Consider the following 21,032-nt stretch of genomic DNA (forward strand, 5'->3'; position numbering starts at 1 on the left):
CTGTCTACATATCTACCAGTCGGTCTATATATATCTCAATCTGTCTGTCTTCATGTTCATCAGTCCGTCTATATTTTTTTTTTGCCGTCTGTAATTGCATTTTTTTGGGTATTATTTTGTCTGATCGTCCGAATTTTCAATATGCTGACATTTACATGCATTCTTTTGACCTGGCAACTTGCAACTTATTTTTGTTATTTTTATTTTTTACAAGGTGTATACTCCATACTAATACCATAATCCTTTGAACTGCCAGCAAGTTTCCATACCACATCTTCTTATATCTATTATCATTCTCGGGGGAGGTAGGGTGGGAGGGGGGAGGGGGTAGGAAGGGTCCTGATTCGGAAATCCCGGGCTTAAAAACACGAAATCCCGCGGAAATAAATTTAAATCCTGACACCCCGAAATTCGAAAAAAAGAATTCCCGGTGTTATATAGCCATTCTTCCCCCATGCCAGTTTTTCCCCCGGGGGACAAACTGGCATGAACCAATTCTTCCCCTGGGGAAATTTTGGATCATTGCCCTTAGTGAGATTGGGGGAAAACCAGGATCAGGCCAATTTTTCCCCCTTATAGGACGAGAAGCTAAATTTTCCCCCTTGAAATATAATGTTATTTTATAAATATTTATCCAAAAAATAAGAATAGTAACTTTTTTTTATTAGTTTACCAAACCTTCATCGTATCAATATTCATTTGATATATATTTCGGGTGTTTTTAAGCTCGGGATTTCGGGATTTACCCTTTCGGGATCCGGTGTCCTATAGCCATTCTTCCCCCATGCCATTTTTTCCGGGGGGAAAAACTGGATCATGCCAATTTTTCCGGGGGGAAAAATTGGATCGATCCAGTTTTTCCCCCCGGAAAAAATGGCATGGGGGAAGAATGGCTATAGGACACCGGTCTGTAACAATGAAAAATCTTCCCAGACACACGACAACTGCACGTACAAAACGTAAAATCCCAATCTTATGAAGTTTAAGTACACCAGCACTAAGATTATTAGTGAACAGAAGGATCAGTTACTAGTCATGAAAACAGTATTTTCTTATGTGGAAGTTGTTGTAAGTTGATTACCATTTACTTTGCATTCATATTTCACTAACTTAGCCTATATTGCATAATTCACAGGACTAAATACTTATTAACACATGATGACAACATTATAAAATACAGGAATCAAATAAATTCTTATATGCTATAAAACTATGCCACCCTTGATTAATCCTGGTGATGGAGTATTTATAATTTAGGGTAAGAAAAATCTATATTTAAGATTGTGATAGCACATCCAAATTGGGATGGAAAATCCAAATACCAAAGACTTGGCTCATTCATATAACTAACTTATGTCCGGCCGAAATCCAAAGGACTAAATACTTATTAACACATAAATATAACAGCATTGTGAAATACAGGAATCAAGTGCATTCTTCTATGGTTTTAGAACTATGCCACTCTTGACTAAGCCTGGTGATGGAGTATGTATAATTTAGGGTAAGAAAAATCTATATTTAAGATTGTGATGGCACATCCAAATTGGGGCTGGAACATCCAAATACTAAACAATTGGCATATCCATATAACTTACATATGTCAGACCGAAAATAACGATTTATCTTTAGTGAAATCCTAATTGATAGTTCCTTGTTGAATAATCCTGAGTTAAAAGGTCGATGTGATGGGGAATAACTGCATATTGTTACATTATGAAACCCTCTGGGGCAACTGGACAAGGTAGGAATTGATATCCGTTTCTTTTCCTTATTTCCCATTTAAATTATGTACGTTCATGTGCTGAGTAAGAAATGATATAATGATTATAATAAATATTCACACCTCTACTGAGTTGTGGTTTTTTTTCAATATTAATAATTCTATAATATCTGATATTTTTAATTTACCCGCCACGGCAGCGCTTCGCCATATTGATGATGTTTTTTTAACGACCTTGACTGGTTTTACAGCCCTCGCATGGTCGGTTCGCCATATTGATGATGATGGAAGTGTTTAACGATCCTGACTGGCTATACAGCCCTCGCATAGTCGTCTCATGCACGGAGGCGATTGTTGAGCATTTAAATATTTTCTACAGTCGCTCAGAAACAGGTGGAAGGCGCCATCTTGGTTTACGTGAGTTGAGACTGAATTGTGTTGTTTTGTTTTACTATTTTGTTGTTTTCTTTGCAGTCTGTACTCCACAACGGCTGCTTTCAGGGTCAGATTGGTCAGCTTGGCAGTCCGCGAACCACGATGATGAAGTGCTTGGGTTGAAGTCATAAAACTTTTGCTCAGTGCTTGGAGCATCAAAATCATGCTTAAAACATGAAATCCAACATTTTGATTGGTTGATTTTGGAGTACTAGTACTAAAACTTTACTCGACAGTTTTATGACTTCAAGGCCTGGTCGATGGGTCTCAGACAAAGTTATAGCGATGACAAGAAGCATTATCAGGACCAAAGTCGTAAGTAGACAGTGAAATGGCGGTTCATTATCCAACATCTAGGATACAGACCCTCGGACGTCAATCGGCATACATTCCCCACCATCCATAATGGTTTTTGAGTATATACAAATGCGGGTATTTACGAAAACATCAAGTTTTTGAACGTACTGTACCGTGTTGGATTAGTTTCTGTCATCGAAAGTAGTAATTCGTTGGTTATCAGGACCAAAGTCGTAAGTAGACAGTGAAATGGTGGTTCATTATCCAACATCTAGGATACAGACCCTCGGACGTCAATCGGCATACATTCTCCACCATCCATAATGGTTTTTGAGTATATACAAACGCGGGTATTTACGAAAACAACAAGTTTTTGAACGTACTGTACCGTGTTGGATTAGTTTCTGTCATCGAAAGTAGTAATTCGTTGGTTATCCAACTATAAGTAAACCAACATCGTAGATAGTGCATGGTAAAGAGAAGCTGACCCAGCACGTCAGTTGTAATGACTGGGACCGATAACTGAAGTATGGACGCATGGATTTCGATTATGTCTGTAACGTTCACCCGACTCATGGTGGCGACTGCAGAACTTGTCAATTGATAAAGTCAGTCGTTTTTATTCGCAACACTGTTCGAGTTGGTTTTCGTGTTAAAGCTAAAGCATACCGTAATAATGACAACAAGGTCTAGCATATCTTTTATTAATAAATATTATTCGTATGAATGCAACACTCCTGTACTAAAATGTCATGAGATATGATTCATGTGGTAATGTATTGTAATTTATTGTGCATTAAATTATAACACCTACACGAAACACTTAGGACTTTCTACAGCCTCTTCTCTGATTTTGACAGCAAAAGAAACACTTTGAATTACCATTTTCTCTCTTAAATATCGTACTTGGAAGATATGCAGGTGAAACGTTGGATTACCAGACGAAGTATTGATTCCACCGTTTTAATAGAGGCTTTCACAATAATATAAAAGTAATGTTTTCTGAACAACACATATGTTAATAGTTCAATGTAGTCAAATTGCTTCATGATCTTTAAACACATGAACATTAAGGTTGTTTATTGAAAACTTTGGCAAATTTCATACAATATATACACTAGAACTTTTAGTGATCTTACATTTGATAATGAAAACATTAGATTGAAAAACTCCAATGGAAAGAGGGTGAGGTCTTTTTGATTTCTTTTCGAATATTAAATGTTGCAGTTATTACGACTTCACTACGACCATCACGCTCTCATCGCTACCAAACTACGCTACCACTACGACTATACCACGCTGTTCACGACCATAGTACGATTCTAGCACACCCTTGCCGTCCTCATCACGCTCTTTTTACGACCTGACTAAGTTCATACTACGACCATCATTCTCATTGTCAGTTTCACATAAAATATATTAAATCTCTCTAGGTTTTGTTTGTTTGTATGTAATTAGGATTTCTTGTCCATTTTCTCGAACGGCTCAACCAATTAAGCTTCTCGTTTTTATACGCCCGTCATTACGGACGTATTATGGTTTACAAAGTCCGACGCCCGTATGTCTATCCGTCTGTCCGTCCGTCCGTTTGTCCGGCGTAAACATGTCGCATCGAAACTTGAGAACGACTTGTCCAAATTTCATGAAACTTAATATTGTTGTTTCTTATGATGTTCAAATGATCTGTATACTTTTTGGTGAAAATTAAAATAAAACTTTTTGAGTTACAGGACTTTGTAACTAAAACAGGGGTGTGTTTTTTACCATGTCGCGCCATATCTCAAAAACGATTTATGATAATTGATTAACACTTTACACACTTCTTAGTTTTATTAATCTAAAGATCTGTATACTTTTTGGTTTTGATTCAAAATTTTATTTTTGTTAAAAAAAGGTGTGTTTTCACATGTCACGCTGTATCTCAGAAACTATTTATGATTATTGCATAAAACGACGGGCGTATCATGCGCTCACGGCGCAGCTATTTATTACATATATTTGACCGTTGGGTTTTTCCGTTTGAATTGGTTTTACACTAGTAATTTTCAGTGGCGGATCCAGAAATTTTCATAAGTGGTGGCCCACTGACTGACTGAGAGGGGGCCCGCTCCCGTTACGCTTCAGTGATTCCCTATATAAGCAACCATTTTTTCCCAAAAGGGGGGGGGGGGCGGACCCCTGCCCCCCTCCCCTAAATCCGCCTCTGATTTTTTGGGCCCTTTATAGCTTGCTGTTCGGTGTGAGCCAAGGCTCCGTGTTGAAAGCCGTACCTTGGCCTATAATGGTTTACTTTTATAAATTGTTACTTGGATGGAGAGTTGTCTCATTAGCAGTCATACCACATCTTCCTATATCTATTAATATCTATTGCCACATCTGTGTCATCGCTGATATCGTTCCCTGAAATATCGTCATTTGAGCTTCATGGACCAGCAATAGGTTGTATTTAGGTTGGATTGGTCGGTCCGACATCTCTGCTTGATCAGGATTCGTACAGCTCCCTCTGCCTCTACATCAACCCCTACCATCACGCCCACGTGTTCTAGTAGATTTTGGTGGCATGACTGTATTGTTTCCGAGAAATCTACGTATTAATCAGAAATAGAAGGAATGGAACTGTAAAGATGTGGAACACGATATTGACGTTATTGCCGAGAACGTAGTAAGATCGCGGTATGAAAGTAGTATAATCGTGGTAAGAACGTGCCAAAATCGCAGTAGAAGCGTGGTAAAGATCGTGTTGCAATCGGATAACTTGTGGTATGGTCGGAGTGAGAACGTGATGACGTAGACAGATCCTAATAAGCGTAGTGAGGTCGCTGAATACGCGCGGTGAGAACGTGGTATAATCGTGGTGGGATCGTTGTAGAAGCGTAATGAGGACGTAGTACTTAGCATCGTGAAAGCAACGAGAATTTACATTTTCATGCCGCTCATACCGATAATACCGCGACCTCACCACGATCTGAATTTACTTTAGATCGCGGTGAGCGTGGTGCGATCGTGGTCTAGTGGCACTGGGGCTTAATTAAAGACTGACTGATGGTCGAAACCCCATACATACCTACGATATCACACATACAAACACCTCAATTGCTACGCGAATATTTAATAAAAAGTTAGAACAAAAGAAAAAAAAAAACAATTTATAAATACAAACATATTTTTTATTTGAAAATTTAGAAAACATCTGAAATAGAATCTATATTAAATAAAATATACATTTCAACATAATCTAATTGCACTATAGGAATTATTTGTATACTAGAATATAAAATATAACATATCAACATTAAAAACAATCAATAAGAATGTATGATACAAAAAAAGGTTAATAGGTGACGTTGCAATGCTTAATTGCTACTTTATAAAATGAAAAGATGTTGACACTTCACTGGTAGGAGTTGTGTCTCTTTGATCAAGAAATTGATCTTCCTCAGTTCTCCTGGATACCTTATCACAAACAACGCGATATGAGCAGATCAGTAATTTTGTCTTGTTTCTCGAGTCGTTTAAAATTGAAAACAATTTTTTATCAGCTCCTAAAACGGGAATCACGTTACTGTGAAACTATAACTACTGAAGGGGTATAATGTTTTAGGATAGGAAAATTTCTTTACGTATATATAGTCTAACTTTGAATTGAACATGTGGAACAATGAGGAAAACAAGATAAACCAGTGAGTGATAACGAAATACGTTTGTCAACTTAATTTAAAATGGTGCTAGTATGTAGTGATTAGATTATTTGCAACACTTGAGGCATGACCATTGAAAATTGGAATACATGTATGAAATGAAAGCTAAAATAGTTGAGAGGATATCACATTGTTGTCTACACAATTGTAAAATTTATAATCCTCATTTGTTTTTACACATGTATCTTTTACAATCAAATCACTGGTTTTCGTCCAGATACTGCTTTTTAAGGGACATCATTGTATCAGCATCTTCTCAAATTCTACAAAAACAAAAGAACAATTATTTAAAATGCACGTAGGAGTTAGAGAAATAAATTATTATAATTGCTTAATGCTGTAAACTTTTTTGTGTGGCCATTAATTTGATGTTTGATATATAAGAATCAAGTCGGTAGCAGTAAATTTGTATAATATCTTTAAAGAAGATTAACTGTACACAGCAATCTTGGAATGGAAAATAGCAGTACACAACCTGTCAAATACTTTGCTTTTAAAAAAAATCTACAAATTTTGAGATAGATTGGCAATAAATGTGTTATAATGATAGTTTGAATAAAAAATAATAAGTAATGTATTGCATTATACGAACTGTTTTTTACAAATAACAAATATTTGTTTTTGTTCGAATAAATGTTATAACTTACCCTTTTCAGGGGAGATAGCTCTAACAGTGAAAGATTTACAAAGGAACGTAAGAGAAAGTTTCAATTTGTACTTGTTGCAAGAAATCAGCTTCGGTGACACCACTTTTTCTGTATATTTTCATAAGTAGATTATTAAACGTGTCTTCTCATATTTAATTTCCTTTTTAATACAAAGATTTATTTTTATGCCCCATTTATGGACATTATGTTTTCCGTTTTTTCGTCTGTCTGTCCCGGTTCAGGTTAAAGTTTTTGGTTGAGGTAGTTTTTGATGTAGTAAGTCCAATCACTAGTATACATGTTCCCTATCATATGATCTTTCTAATTTTAATGCCGAATTAGAGTTTTTACCCTATTTTCATGGCCCACTGAACATAGAAAACGATAGTGCGGATGGGGCATCCGTGTACTAGGGACACATTCTTGTTATTCACATAAAAGTGTTTTTCATGAACAATCTAGCAAAAAAGGACAATTTTACACGACTTGAAGCTTGAAATATAGCATACTATTGACTGTTTTTTTTAAATAAAAATCTACATTTCGGTAAAGTATGAGAAAAGTCTATCACAGGAATTGTATACATATGAACACCTTTAAATGCTTAAAAGGCAAAAGAAAAAAAATCAGAGATTTAAGTTGTTTGTTAAGTAATTATACCTGAAAATTGTATTAGACCGTCATGATTCTCGTCATAATCTCGTAAAATCTCTTCAACATCTGTAGATGATAATCTAGGTCCTAACTGAGCTAAAACTTCAACAAGTTCTTCTCGGTTTAAATAACCATCTTTATTGCTATCAAATTTATCGAATAATTTCCTGCTTTCTGGATCTTCATCCTCATTTTGTTTTCGTTTGACAGTCATAACAACCATTTCCTCGAATGTGACCTTTCCGTCACCTTGAAAATTCAAAAGTATGATATAAAAAACAAGAAAAGATTCTGAAAACACCTTCCAGAAAATCACTTCATAACCTTTTTTAAATCAGTTAAAATAGTTGCAAGAAAGAAGTAATTATTGCCCAAGACATTTGATATGTAATGAATATGTAACCTAATTCGATTTTTTTAATTCTAAATCTATAGTTAGTGCGGAGGAATTAATTTGATATTTAAAGAAATTAACTGCCTGGTTCTAAATTTCTTGAATAAGTTATTTGTTACAGAAAGGAAAAATTGAAAATTAATGAAAAAAAATAAATAATTATAAAATTGTTGTATCTGTGTGTAAGTGAAATTTCAATTTGTTTGTTTCTTTGTTAAAGATGAAAAAAGAGTTTGTTCCGTGTAAAAAAAATCGCAATACCACCAGACCAGATTCATGGTAAATATTAACTTAATAATCTGAATACAAGAATTAATGATTAAAATAGTCAACACTGCATGGGAGGAGGTTTTGTTAAAACAATATTGTACTTATATTTTTCTTTTGTAACAGCACTTGCTTTTGTTCGGGGTTGAGTAGAATGCAATCTTGCAAATTATTTTTCCTTGTTCCCGTTTCCTACACAATATGTTTTATTATGGGGAATAAATGAACGAATGAGTCATTCATCAATTTGTTTTAATTTTCCAAGTAAATTGAGCATTCAAATTGTCGCGCAACCTACCATTTATATCGTATTCTTTTAACAAGTTTTGGACTTCCTCTTCTGTTGGAATGGTATTACCCATGCGTCTCAGAGCTTTGTCAAAGTCATCGGCGGTAATGTACCCTTTCTTGTCTCTGTCAAAGAACTTAAAAGCGTCTCTGTAATCTGAAGGAAAAAAATATGAAAAAAAATATGTCTGTTTACAAACATATTTGGGGCCCTTTATAGCTTGCTGTTCGGTGTTAGCCAAAGCTTCTTGTTGAAGGTCGTACCTTGACCTATAATAGTTTACTCTTATAAATTGTTAATTGGATGGAGTGTTGTCTAAATGGCACTCATATATACCACATCTTCCTATATCTATATATTGTTTAAAATTGAAAATGGAAATGGGGAATATGTCAAAGAGACAACAACCCGACCATGCATGGAACTCACAACAGCAGAAGGTCACCAACAGGTCTTCAATGCAGCGAGAAACTCCCGCACCCGGAGGCGTCCTTCAGCTGGCCCCTAAACAAATATATATACTAGTTCAGTGATAATGAACGCCAAACTAAACTCCAAATTGTACACAAGAAACTAAAATAAAAATTATACAAGACTAATTTGTTTATTTCCTTCAAATACATATCTGTGAAGTTTCTTAGGTGTTTCGGGTTCGCCATTAAAGACTTTTAAATGATATTCACCATGCACTTATCTGGAATGACATAAGAAGCTCGGGGTTTTTCAGTATATTTTTCAACCGTGAGCTCCCGGTCTTGTTACGTTAAGTTCGATGTAATATGACATGTACCGCCGATCTGATCAATTACACTAAAAGCTTAGACAATATTCACACTTGTATAGCGGCATTATGTTGTTTAACATAATTCTATATTTTCCTTGTTTTATGGCCATTGGCTTAGGATTAATTGTTATTCCATGTTTAAAACACATTAAGAAAATAAGATTACATGATCTTTTAAATACATTTATATTGTTTAAATGATGTTATGGTTTTACTTAAGTAAGCGACTGGGTCTTATGCTTATGACAGTGTTATGATTGAAATTAATATGAATATAATCTGAGAAAAATGTGCATTGATAGAAATGTGTTTTTTAATATGTCACAAAGAGCAAAGGGATTGCTAAAATAAACTATTACACAAGTCTTCGATTAGTTTACTGCTTAGTTGTCCCTGTTAGAAAACAAGTACATAAAGACAAACAAAGGTACTCTTTTTCTTATGTTTATTGTGTCGTTTTTTTGCTATCTCACTGACGCATACCCTGTCTCTACTTTCATGTACCAAAATATGGTGAAGTTGAGAAAGTCATACTACCGCTAACCATAATTCGTAATAAACAATAATCTTGTTAGAACCTTGAAGTACCAAATACCATGTAGATTTGGTACTATAAATGAAAATGGAGATTGAAAAAAATGTTGAAAATGTCAATTGCGTGAAACATCATCAGACATGCCAAGAAATTGCCTTCGTAGAAATTCTGCAAACACCCCATAAAGCAAATTACATGGATGGTTAATATTGACCATTTGGTATATGGCCGTGTTCCAAGCGACACGTAAATGAAGGTCAAAAATTAATTTCTTGAATGAAATCAAATTTTTAGCTACTAATGACTGCCGTAGGAGGTCGATCGGAATTTTAAGCGAGGATTTGTTGGCATGGAGTAACAGATAGAAAACTCTAGGTTAGAATTCATAGAACAGAAAAGGGGCAGTGGCAAATATTTCATGTATATTTTTTTGAACAACACCCTTTACCGACACAATTTACCGACACCCTTTGCCAAAAACCCTTTCTTTTTCTTATTTGTGCCTTTGGACTTTATGTTATGAATTGTAGTTTCACTTTCCATATTCGGTATTTATTCAAATGTAAGCTCCACGTGGTAAAAATCACGTGATGCAGGAATATAGTATCTTGGAATTTTGCTATTTCTTTCCATGCCAAGAAATTGCCTCCGTTGAAATTCTGCAAACACCCCATAGAGCAAATTACATGAATGATTAATATTGACAATTTGGTATATGGCCGTGTTCTAAGCGACACGTATACATGAAGATCATAAATTAATTTCTTGAATGAAATCAAAATCTTTATAGCTCTACTAATGACTGCCGTAGGAGGTCGACCGGAATTTTTAGCGAGGATTTCTTGGCATGGGGACTTACACTACCAGTCTCTGATAATAATAGTTACATGTACTCACATTCTATTTCGACTTGCGTTAACGAATTCATTGTTTTTGAAAATCTGACGTACTTATTTAAACTGCCTGCCTGAAATGATAATAAAATACTGCTTTGAAATGTTTTAGAAATTTAACTATTACAACTTAGAAGATACTGTTAATGATGAGTTGCAAACAAAAATTGTCAAGCAAAAAATACTAATAACACGATTTTTGAGTAATTTGTCATTTTCATTGGCGCACCTTTTTCGATGTAAACCTACAAAAGTATCAATCAAAGATTTGAATTTTTCAGCGAAAAATTAAAACTGAAATTACATAAACAAATATTTTCTTTGTATACCCCTCTTTGACTGAAGAACCGGCAAAGACATACATATAAGGGGTTCTAAAGGAACTCTTGCAAAATATTTAACATCAAAATTTCTCAAAATATATTTTTTTTACCTTAAATGAAGATAAATCCTTTTCTATAACTGTAATATCAACTGTTTATATATATATAATAAACATAGTCTACGCAACATGGTCGAATACTGAATATCAAAAATGACTACCCCGTTCTAGAATTTGATTAACACGGATAACGGTTCTTTTGTGGTAATAAAAGTCATGGGCAATCACTTGCTTTTAATCCGATAATTTACCTATCATATCACCTGTGTACAATTCTTATTAAAGAAACCGTTATGAATCAAAACACCTTTAAGTCAAATTCGTTTTTAATATGGAGAATATGTCAGAAAGACTATTAGATTGTGTCGTATGACGTCTTATACTTCGTTATAACTGATAACTCAATTTATTTTGTAGGGCAATTGACCAACAAACTACTTCGAAAGTAAAATGCGATTTTAATTTTCATTTAGGTAAGTATATGCAATTGATTTTGAAAAAAAAAACAGATCTATGTTCGCATCAATAAAACGTATATAAGAGTTCAACCTTCCTTTCTTACATCATATATTTTATTTCCCTTAAAATTGGATTCTTCGTTTTGTGCATCTGTCTGTATGACAAAAGTGCCACTTAATAATTTAAATTTTTACACCTTTTCCATAAGTCCCGTATAAACATTTAGAGATTTGCAGACCAAAATACGACATTACCACTATATTGTACGTAAATAAAAGGTTAAAAATTAAAAAAAATCACATGTATATTTTTATTTATAACATTTGTGCGAATAAAAACACATACCGAATTAAAACTCGGGACTAAACTATTTTAAATAACATAAACATAAACTTTTGAAACAATAAAAACGAATAGAATCTCAATATGACGTCAATATGTATTGACGACATTACAGCATAAATATCAATGATGGATAGGTAAATGCTTTACCCGTCCGGAGCACTTGAGATCACTCCAAGTGTTTTTGTTTTTGTTTTTTTTTTTTGGTTTCGTGTTGCTAAAGTCTTTAGTTTTCTATGTTTTGTTTTGTGTCTTGTTTGTCTGTTTGTCTTTTCCTTTTTTAGCTATGGCGTTGTAAGTTTATTTTCACCTAAGAGTTTGAATGTGCCACTGGTATCTTTCACCTCTACTCAACGACTTGCGGCTATGGATTATAAGATGGATGTAATTTTAAACGTCCAAATTAAAGATATATTCAGGACGAGAACACGAATATACAAGACCTGCTTTAGACTAGACTAGATTGTTCAAGACTAATGTTTACACAATATTTTAACCTCTATATAAAGGATTTTTTTTCACTCAAGTAACAATTGTTTATTTATTTTTTTATGTTATTCAGCCAACATCTTACTAGTACAAACAAAAACCTCTGCAAGCTTTTATATTTCTTTGTTTTTTACTGTTTCGTTTGTGTGCTTTTTCTTGTAGTGACCACTGATACCAGACAGTAGCTGTAGTGTGCAATATATGCTTACAGCCGATTGCATTGAGTGTGTAGGCAAAGGTAATATCTTTGGTTAGCTTGCTTGCTAGCTGAACCGTGAAGTCGTTATTAGGTTAGGTAAATTACCCTCCTTTAAGTGTAGACTAGTCCGACAGATAACCAATCTATCTGCCTGTTGGACTAGGCTACTTCGAAAGGAGGGAAGTAAACCTGACCTTATAATGACTTCACGGTTCAGTTAACAAGGAAGCTAACTAAAGATATTACATTTGCATACACACTCAATGCAATCGGCTGTAAACGCTCGTATACCACTCTTTTCTTCACTGCTGAAATACCGTTCATGAAAACCATTTTGTTCAAGTTCTTTTACATGAAATACTCATGTTCGGATGATATCATTTAAAATGAACATTTATACGAAATTAATAAAAGTATAATCAAAACAGTCAATCCCGTCACTAACAAGGTAATACTGTTCATAAAACAGTTTCATAACGAGAAACAGAGTATCAAACGAAGAAATAAAAAGTAATTACAACAGAAATGGGAAATCAATGTGCATTTGTATGATACCTTTTGATGACTAGTGGAGTTCAAAATGTTTCTGTAAACACCGAAGACAGCATCTTGTAATTCATCATATTATACCATTTGTAGTTGAAAAAATACATTTACTACAGTTGAACATAGACAGAAGCAAATCAATTAACTGGCATTCTGCTGTTCTAATTGTGGATATTTGCACTTAAACTATGTAATTCAAAACTACAATTACATAATAAAAAATTAGAGACAGCAAGCAATCGATTAAAAAGGATAAAGTGAGAGATGCTAGTCCAGTAAAATGAAAAAGTACATGAATATTCTCTTTCATTGAGCGTTTTAACTGGTTGTTAAATATTAATTAGGAGAATGGTTAACTGGTTTTTCTCACAAAAAATAGTAAGTTTCATTTGTCCTTTTTTTTTTTTGTTATGTCCCACCATCTTTTATTAATGGTGTTTAATCCCACGTCCTTTAGTACTTTCTTGCTTCTTTAACTCAATAATTAAGTAATTCTGTTTCCATTGCTAGGCCGATAAAATTGAGAATGGCCGACCATAGAACAGACAACGTACAACAGAAGGTCACCAATAGGTCTTCAATGCAACGAGAAACCCCCACACCCAGAGGCGTCCCTAGCTGCCCCTAAACAACTATTTATACTAATTCCTTGATAATGGACGTTATACTAAACTCCGAATTATACACTAGAAACTAAAATTAATAAGCATACAAGACTAACAAAGGCCAGAGTCTCTGGACTTGGGACAGGCGCAATAGTCCGGCGGCTACAAGCATATTTCAGACGAATTGTGCACATCCTGCTACAAGCATGAAATTTGGCATAGATCTTCCTCAACTATTACTCTTTCATTTCAGATAGGAAGGCATTTGAAAAAAATGGCTCACTTCCGGTAAAATCCAAAATGGCGGACATCATACTTAAATCAGCCCTATATCGAAGTCTATTAAGTGTAAAGGTGTTATTATCATGCTACTAACATACTATTGGGTATCAACCTTTGTTTTGTACTACTTTTGAATATATGTTATAGATAAGATGTCTTCAAAAACCCTACTTCCGGTAAAATCCAACATGGCGGATATAGTACTACAATAAGCTTTGTTTTAGGAAGGGTCATTGGAATGTGTTTTAATGCATTGCTATTATCATTACACTGGGCAGGAACCTTTCTTTTGTGCCTCTCATGGATACAATGTATAAGACATATCTCTTTAAAAACCTTACTTCCGGTAAATTTTAGAATGGCGGTCATAGAAATATCAATTTTCTATTTTAATATTCAACTTTTTTCAAAATGTAAAGAAAATGTTTTTTGTTGGTTTTTTTTGCTTGTCATTAAACTATTAGCTTCTAGTTATCCTCAAAACCACTAAATTGTTTCTAATGTAAATTTTTAAATCACACTTCCGGTATTAAAAAAAAACCAATATGGTGGAAATTTCAAAAATGAGTCCTCAATACATATCTTTGATTTAGAGTTTTAGATAGATTGGTTAAAACAAAATAAATTTATTGAAGTACTCAAACATTTTTCAAATTATTACTATTTGGCTGAAAATACATGTTTATTCACAGTCACCACATGTAAACAAAACTGTGCACGAGAGACCCGATTTTCCACATTAACAACGACCGCGACATCCTCTGTATCTGTATCTGTATGAATGCGTTGTCAATACCAATTCTGACTTTAATATAACGGTTTGAGAGAGTGCCGCCGATTTATTGACGAGCAGTAAGAGCAGATTTGACGCTCTATATGCTTGATGTGCGCACTACAGTGTCGTCTTGCTGATTCGACGCGATCACTGTCTTTACAAAGAATGAGTTTGAGTATTGTGGTGTTTTGCTTAGTGGAATGTCAAAACACTTAGAATGATTTTTTACTTGCTTTTCCACAATATTTGTTGCGTGGTATTCTTCGAACTTCTTTGCAGTTATGTTTCTCTTAGGACGTGCTTTTTGAAGAAAATTCGTTTGGTTCAATAGCGGGAATCAGCCCCTAAACCACTTTGTACATAAATATCAACTTCTAGCTTGTTCGTCTTGCAATTGTCTGGAGGTCTTGCTGTTCCTTTTTGGCAAGCATATTGGAGACACACCCGTCCTCTCTTGACTTGTAACCTATGGTGATAAATCTTGCCGCTTGACGTTGTATCCTTTCTAGCTTATTTATGTTTGTTACCATGTTGGGGTCCCATACTATGGCTCCACATTCCATCGTTGATGAACGAGCGAGATGTAAGCTGTTTTTTTGCAATCTTGTGGGCAGTATTTCAAGTTTTTTCTTTGAGAGCCTAGTGTTGAATTTACTTTCTTTGCCACGTTTAATATGTGGGTGGTCTATTTGAGGTTTTCCGAAATTTGTAGGCATAGGTATGGGTTATGCTTGACTAGTATGTGTCCATTTAAACTATAGATTTTATGGCTTTTGTTTCTGATGCTTAGGATGTAGCATGTTTTGACATTAAACCGCATTCCAAAGTACATACACAATGTACAAGCTTCTGACAAAATGATGAGGCCTTAGAAAGAGTTATTTAAAAGTTATCCTCTCTGTCCCTTCGCCATTCATAAGCGCTTGAACTGGGTATCATAAGAGTCAATTCCACGCTCGTCCCCCTAAACACCTGCCTTAGTATATTGCACGTTTTACCCTCAATTAGTCTTCCCTTTTGCGCAAATAGTTATTTTCTTGATTCGTTAACCATGTTTTCCCCATCTGATAAGTTTGTGTGCTTTTACAGTTAAGCCACGGTGAATTATGCTGATCAATCATCATTCTTTATGTCAAAGTCACATCTTCAAATGCCATCAATGTCTCCCACGCAGTCTTATTTTCCTTTTCAAGCAATCAGAGAACCGTATCACAACTGGTAAATACATGGAGCACAATAAGTGTGTGTAATCACTCATTGCTAGGTGCATTTGTAAATATATTTATCCAAAGCTTTTTGCCCTCCCAAACACAATCCATAGTTCGTCTACCCCTGTCACGGAATAGCGAAACAATAACGACTATTCGAATCATGACTCGTGCAAGTTCGTGGTTCATTGCATCAAACACATGCACCATGATTATATTGTCAGCCTCTTAATGTGAACATGGTGATAAACTTGAAATACATCTCGAGGTAGATAAGATAGAATATCCTGAGCATTTGTTATAAGAAGCAAGAGCTACATTTAGGGGAAAGGGAATACACTGACGAATCAAGACTCAAAACAAAATTACGACAATAAGAAAGAACTTTTAAGTTTTCATTCGCAACAGCTTGCTCGATAGATTTTGAGGGAAAGGTAGTTGTAGCAACAATTACTCAGGATGTTGTGTGCTATCCATCACATGGTGATGTTTCAAGCTTAGCATCATGTTCACGTAAAGAGGCTGACACTTGAATCAAGATGCATGTGTCTGCTGCAGTGAAACACAGACTTAACTGAGTCATGACTCGAACATTCGATACTAATGTTGCTGTCATTGCGGTTTCGCTTTTCAGTGACCTAGGGGCAGACAAACTTTGGCTTGCATTTGGAAGTGGGAAAAGCTTCAGATATATATCTATCCATGACCTTTCAAATACACTAGGCATTGAGATATTACACGTTGCTGGAAAAGGAACTGCGTTGGTGACATGGATGGTGTTTAAAGATGTGACTCTATCATTTAGAATGATGATTGATCAGCCAACATCACCAGATATGGATTTGACAATGTCATTGATAGAACGATACGTGGTTTTGTTGTACGATCGAACAAACTTATCAGATGGGGTTAACAAAGCAAGAAAAAATGTGTTTTTGGAAGAGGAAATACTTATTGAGGCTATTCCCACGACTCGGTCTAGTCTTTTTCAGCAAGTAAAACGTGCAATATACCATGGCGGATGTGAATGAGTAACAAGCTTGGTATTGGTTCCTTTTCTAACTAGTCCATCCCTTATGAATGGCGAAGGGGAAAATATTAGCCATGGCACCCTTTTCAACAACTCTTTTGTGAGGCCTCTTAATCTTATCAGGAGCTTGTACATTATAGATGTAGGAAACAATACCACGATCTTTGTAAATTTGAAAAATAAGCTCTCCTATTGTGAGTAAACATGTATATGCGGCCATAAATAAGTCATTCTAAAAATGTTTAACAACTTTAGTGATTTTATTTTGTTTTAATCAATCTATCCAAAACTCTACATCGAATATATGGATTGAGGATTCATCTTTGTAATTTTCGCCATATTGATTTTTTACCGGAAGTGTTAATTTGTATTGAATCATATGCAATTGAATAGAATTAGTGGTTTTGAGGATGACTTAAAGCCAAAAGTTTAATGACAACCCCAAAAAATTCATTTTATTTACAGTTTGAAAAAAGTTGAATATAAAAATGAAAATTATCAATATTTCTATGTCCGCCATATTGGATATTACCGGAAGTAAGGGTTTGAAAGACATTGTATCCATGAAAAGCACCAAAGAAAGGTTCCTGCAGAATATAATGATAGTAGCAATACTTTAAAACACATTTCAATTATCCTTCCTAAAAATAAGCTTATTGTAGTACTATATCCGCCATGTTTGATTTTACCGGAAGTAGGTTTAGACATCTTATCTATATCATATATCCAAAAGTAGTACAAAACAAAGGTTTGTACCAAATATTATGATAGTAGCATGTCAATAACACCTTTTCACATACTAGCCTTCGATATTGGGCTAATTTAAGTATGATGTCCGCCATTTTGAATTTTATCGGAAGTGAGGCATTTTTTTCAAATGCCTCCCTATCTGAAATGAAAGAGAAATAGTTGAGGAAGGTCTATGCCAAATTTCATGCTTGTAGCAGGATGTGCACAATTTTTCACAAAGCCGCCGTACTACAAAAATGCGGCGGGGTTAAACATGTTTGTTGAGATCTAAACCCCCTATACCTCTAGCCAATGTAGAAAAGTAAATTATGTATTTTTGACAAGACAAATAACAGTTCTAGTACACAAAACATAATAAAAATTAAAGACTGAACAACACAAACCCATGCACAAATTACCATTTTAAATGAATTTGTACAATGCAGAGTTTCATATAAAAATACAAAAAGGGATTGCAACTACCAATGCTTCCAGATTTACTTTACCAGTACATTTAAGTTTAAAGTACAGTCATTCTAAAAACCTACGTATAAATAAATTATTCAAAATAATGATCATGGATTTTCAAAATGATGTTGACTAATGAATGGTATAATAAGTTTTTTTTTCTCTCTAAATATATCTAGAATGAATAAATGATAATTTAATATTCATAGTTTTTGGAAAACTAATATTCTTTTGAAAAACACACAATTAGAACTATCATTGGATATATAACATGCGTTTAAAATAATTGATTTTGTTGCTTAAATTACATATTTAATTGTCCAAAAACCTAACGCAAATTTAGGAATAACCAATCATTTTTGTAAGCGATAGATTTGTTATTTAGTTTGTATGTTTATAACAAACATATCTACTGAACTTTTAAACTATTGGTAATTTTGTCAGCATTCCCTTGATCAAATATTACTTATTATTGATCATCATTAAACATACAGCAAATAATGTTCTATTTATATTGTAATTATTGTTAGTTTAAGTAGAGAAACATTTTAAAACAAGTTTTTATGTAATCACAGACGAACAGAACTTTTGAATCACATTACCGACCATTATTGCTAATGAATACACAAATCTATAGATACGAGATAAAAAGAATGCACACGTTTACAGAAAGACAGTTAATAAACTCATCATAGATACCAGGATTGATATTTTATATTTACGCCAGACGCGAGTTTCGTCTACAAAAGACTCATCAATCACAAAATGTTAAAGAGGCCAAATAAAATACGAAGTTGAAGAGCATTGAGGACCCAAAATTCCGAAAAGACTCCATGATTTCATAAAAGTTTGAAATCCGAAACGAAACATACGAAACCTATGAAATACTTCAAGAGGATAACAGGAATATCCAAACATATTTGTTATGCAGTAAACTAAATTAAACCAACCATTAACTGCCCGTTTTTCCGTTTATAAACACTAATGTCAATGATCAGCACACTGTTCAGTTAAAAAATGTGGTTATACTATAACCCTTAAATACAGGCAACAATAGTATACCGGTGTTCAAAGGCTTTGAATCGGTTTCGAAAAAAAGAAAAGAAATCCGTGTTACAAACTAAACCCGAGAGAAACACATCACCTATTAGAAAACAAACGAACAACAGGAACACTGAAGTGAACAAAAACCCCACTAACAAACATAGAAACGAACTATTTGATAACAACTGTCATATTCCTGACTTGGTACAGGACATTTAAAGACAAAAAATATGGGTTGGACCTGGTTTAATAGCTTTTACAAATATAGCTGAAATGACAACACTACGTGACATACACACACTAGAGCACTCATCACAGAGAAACGCACAAACAAAAAATATAATAGTCGACACAACATGCAAACTGCAAACAACAAAGAACATATTTCATCAACGACAAACACCACAGGATATATAAAAAAAACAGTGACTATAGTCGCCGTCAACTGAAATTCGTAGCGGTTATCGGTAAAAATAATCTAAACTATCAATCGCGTTCACTCGAGATATAGTTTTTCACATTCCATTCATAAATCGCAAAAAGAAAAACCACTACTGACCTACCTTTTAAGTGATCACACTGTAATAATCCTGACCTTCACATTTTCCAGAATATTTTCCATTGTAATTCCGCCATCTTCGTTTCTATGAGGATCATTTGTTTACATATGACATTCGTCACTGTACGCAGTTTCCTGAAATGTTCCTTTCATTGATGTGATAAGGTTTCCCGCGCTTTATGCAAATTTTATGAAATTGAACTCCACGGAAACACTTCCGATCAAAACAATGGCTGATTCCACCATTCAAAATCGTCTATGAAAAAGTGAAGGTCAGGATTATTACAGTGCGATCACTTAAAAGGTAGGTCAGTAGTGGTTTTTCTTTTTGCGATTTATGAATGGAATGTGAAAAACTATATCTCGAGTGAACGCGATTGATAGTTTAGATTATTTTTACTGATAACCGCTACGAATTTCAGCTGACGGCGACTATAACATGCAATCTCAAAATTTCTACAATTATTTTCACAATACTCGTCCAAAGAAATTTAATAACAATAGTGTTATGGAAATGCAATTTTATAATTCTTTGGACTGCAAACAAAACCGAAACCATAACAGAAACAACAAAAACAAATACATGAATGTTAGATGTACAAAATACCGAGACACGTCGTATAGTAATGCAAACTCACACTCGGTATAACAGCCGTATTCGGGAATATGACAATGATCATATTGAAAGATAATTTTATTTGAACAAAAAACGAACATTATAACTCATTATTTAACCGAAACCATAACAGAAACATAAAAATAAATACATAATTGTTTGATGTACAAAATATCAAGATTTTTTAAAACCTCAATATGATGCACATCAAAAACAATATATAAAAATAGACAGTTATGGTTAAGATTATGAAAATTTTCATTTAATTGTAATGAAAAGGTTTTTTTTTTTAGATTCGTTCAATTGATAAAAATCTACAGGAAGAATTAATATGTAGGTAAGAAAAAACAGAGAGGAAAACAATTTCCTTACCTTGTGATGAAATACATATATATGTAAGTACAATTTGTATAAAATATATATCCTGATATTCGAATTTATTGCCGATAACCTGTCTTTTTCTAATATCTTGACAATTTTCCAATTTCATATTGTTCGTCACTAAAAGGTTTTTCTGAATAATGTTCAAATGTCAAGTGTTCGAAATTTCGAACTTTATAATTTTTTCTAAAAGCAAATAGAAATACTTGAAAGCAGCACTGCATTGCGAAATAATAGATAATGGTCGGGAATATCGCATTTACTGTATATTAGTTGTGTTTGGACAAAACATGTTAAAATATATA

General features: G+C 34.1%; 1 protein-coding gene across 1 annotated transcript; it reads right to left on the reverse strand.

Annotated features, from left to right (window-relative positions):
- Positions 1-5,545: 5,545 nt before the first annotated feature.
- On the reverse strand, positions 5,546-20,742 carry LOC143068618 (calmodulin-like). The gene is made up of 5 exons (XM_076242818.1): positions 20,719-20,742; positions 10,618-10,687; positions 8,411-8,557; positions 7,458-7,700; positions 5,546-6,413 (listed from the first exon to the last, which is right to left on the reverse strand). Exons 2-5 carry the CDS (start codon positions 10,646-10,648, stop codon positions 6,388-6,390), a joined length of 447 nt encoding a protein of 148 aa, XP_076098933.1. The 5' UTR covers positions 10,649-10,687; positions 20,719-20,742; the 3' UTR covers positions 5,546-6,387.
- Between the last annotated feature and the right edge of the window lie 290 nt (positions 20,743-21,032).

This window comes from Mytilus galloprovincialis, chromosome 3, assembly GCF_965363235.1.
Source record: "Mytilus galloprovincialis chromosome 3, xbMytGall1.hap1.1, whole genome shotgun sequence".
Lineage (NCBI taxonomy): Eukaryota > Metazoa > Mollusca > Bivalvia > Mytilida > Mytilidae > Mytilus > Mytilus galloprovincialis.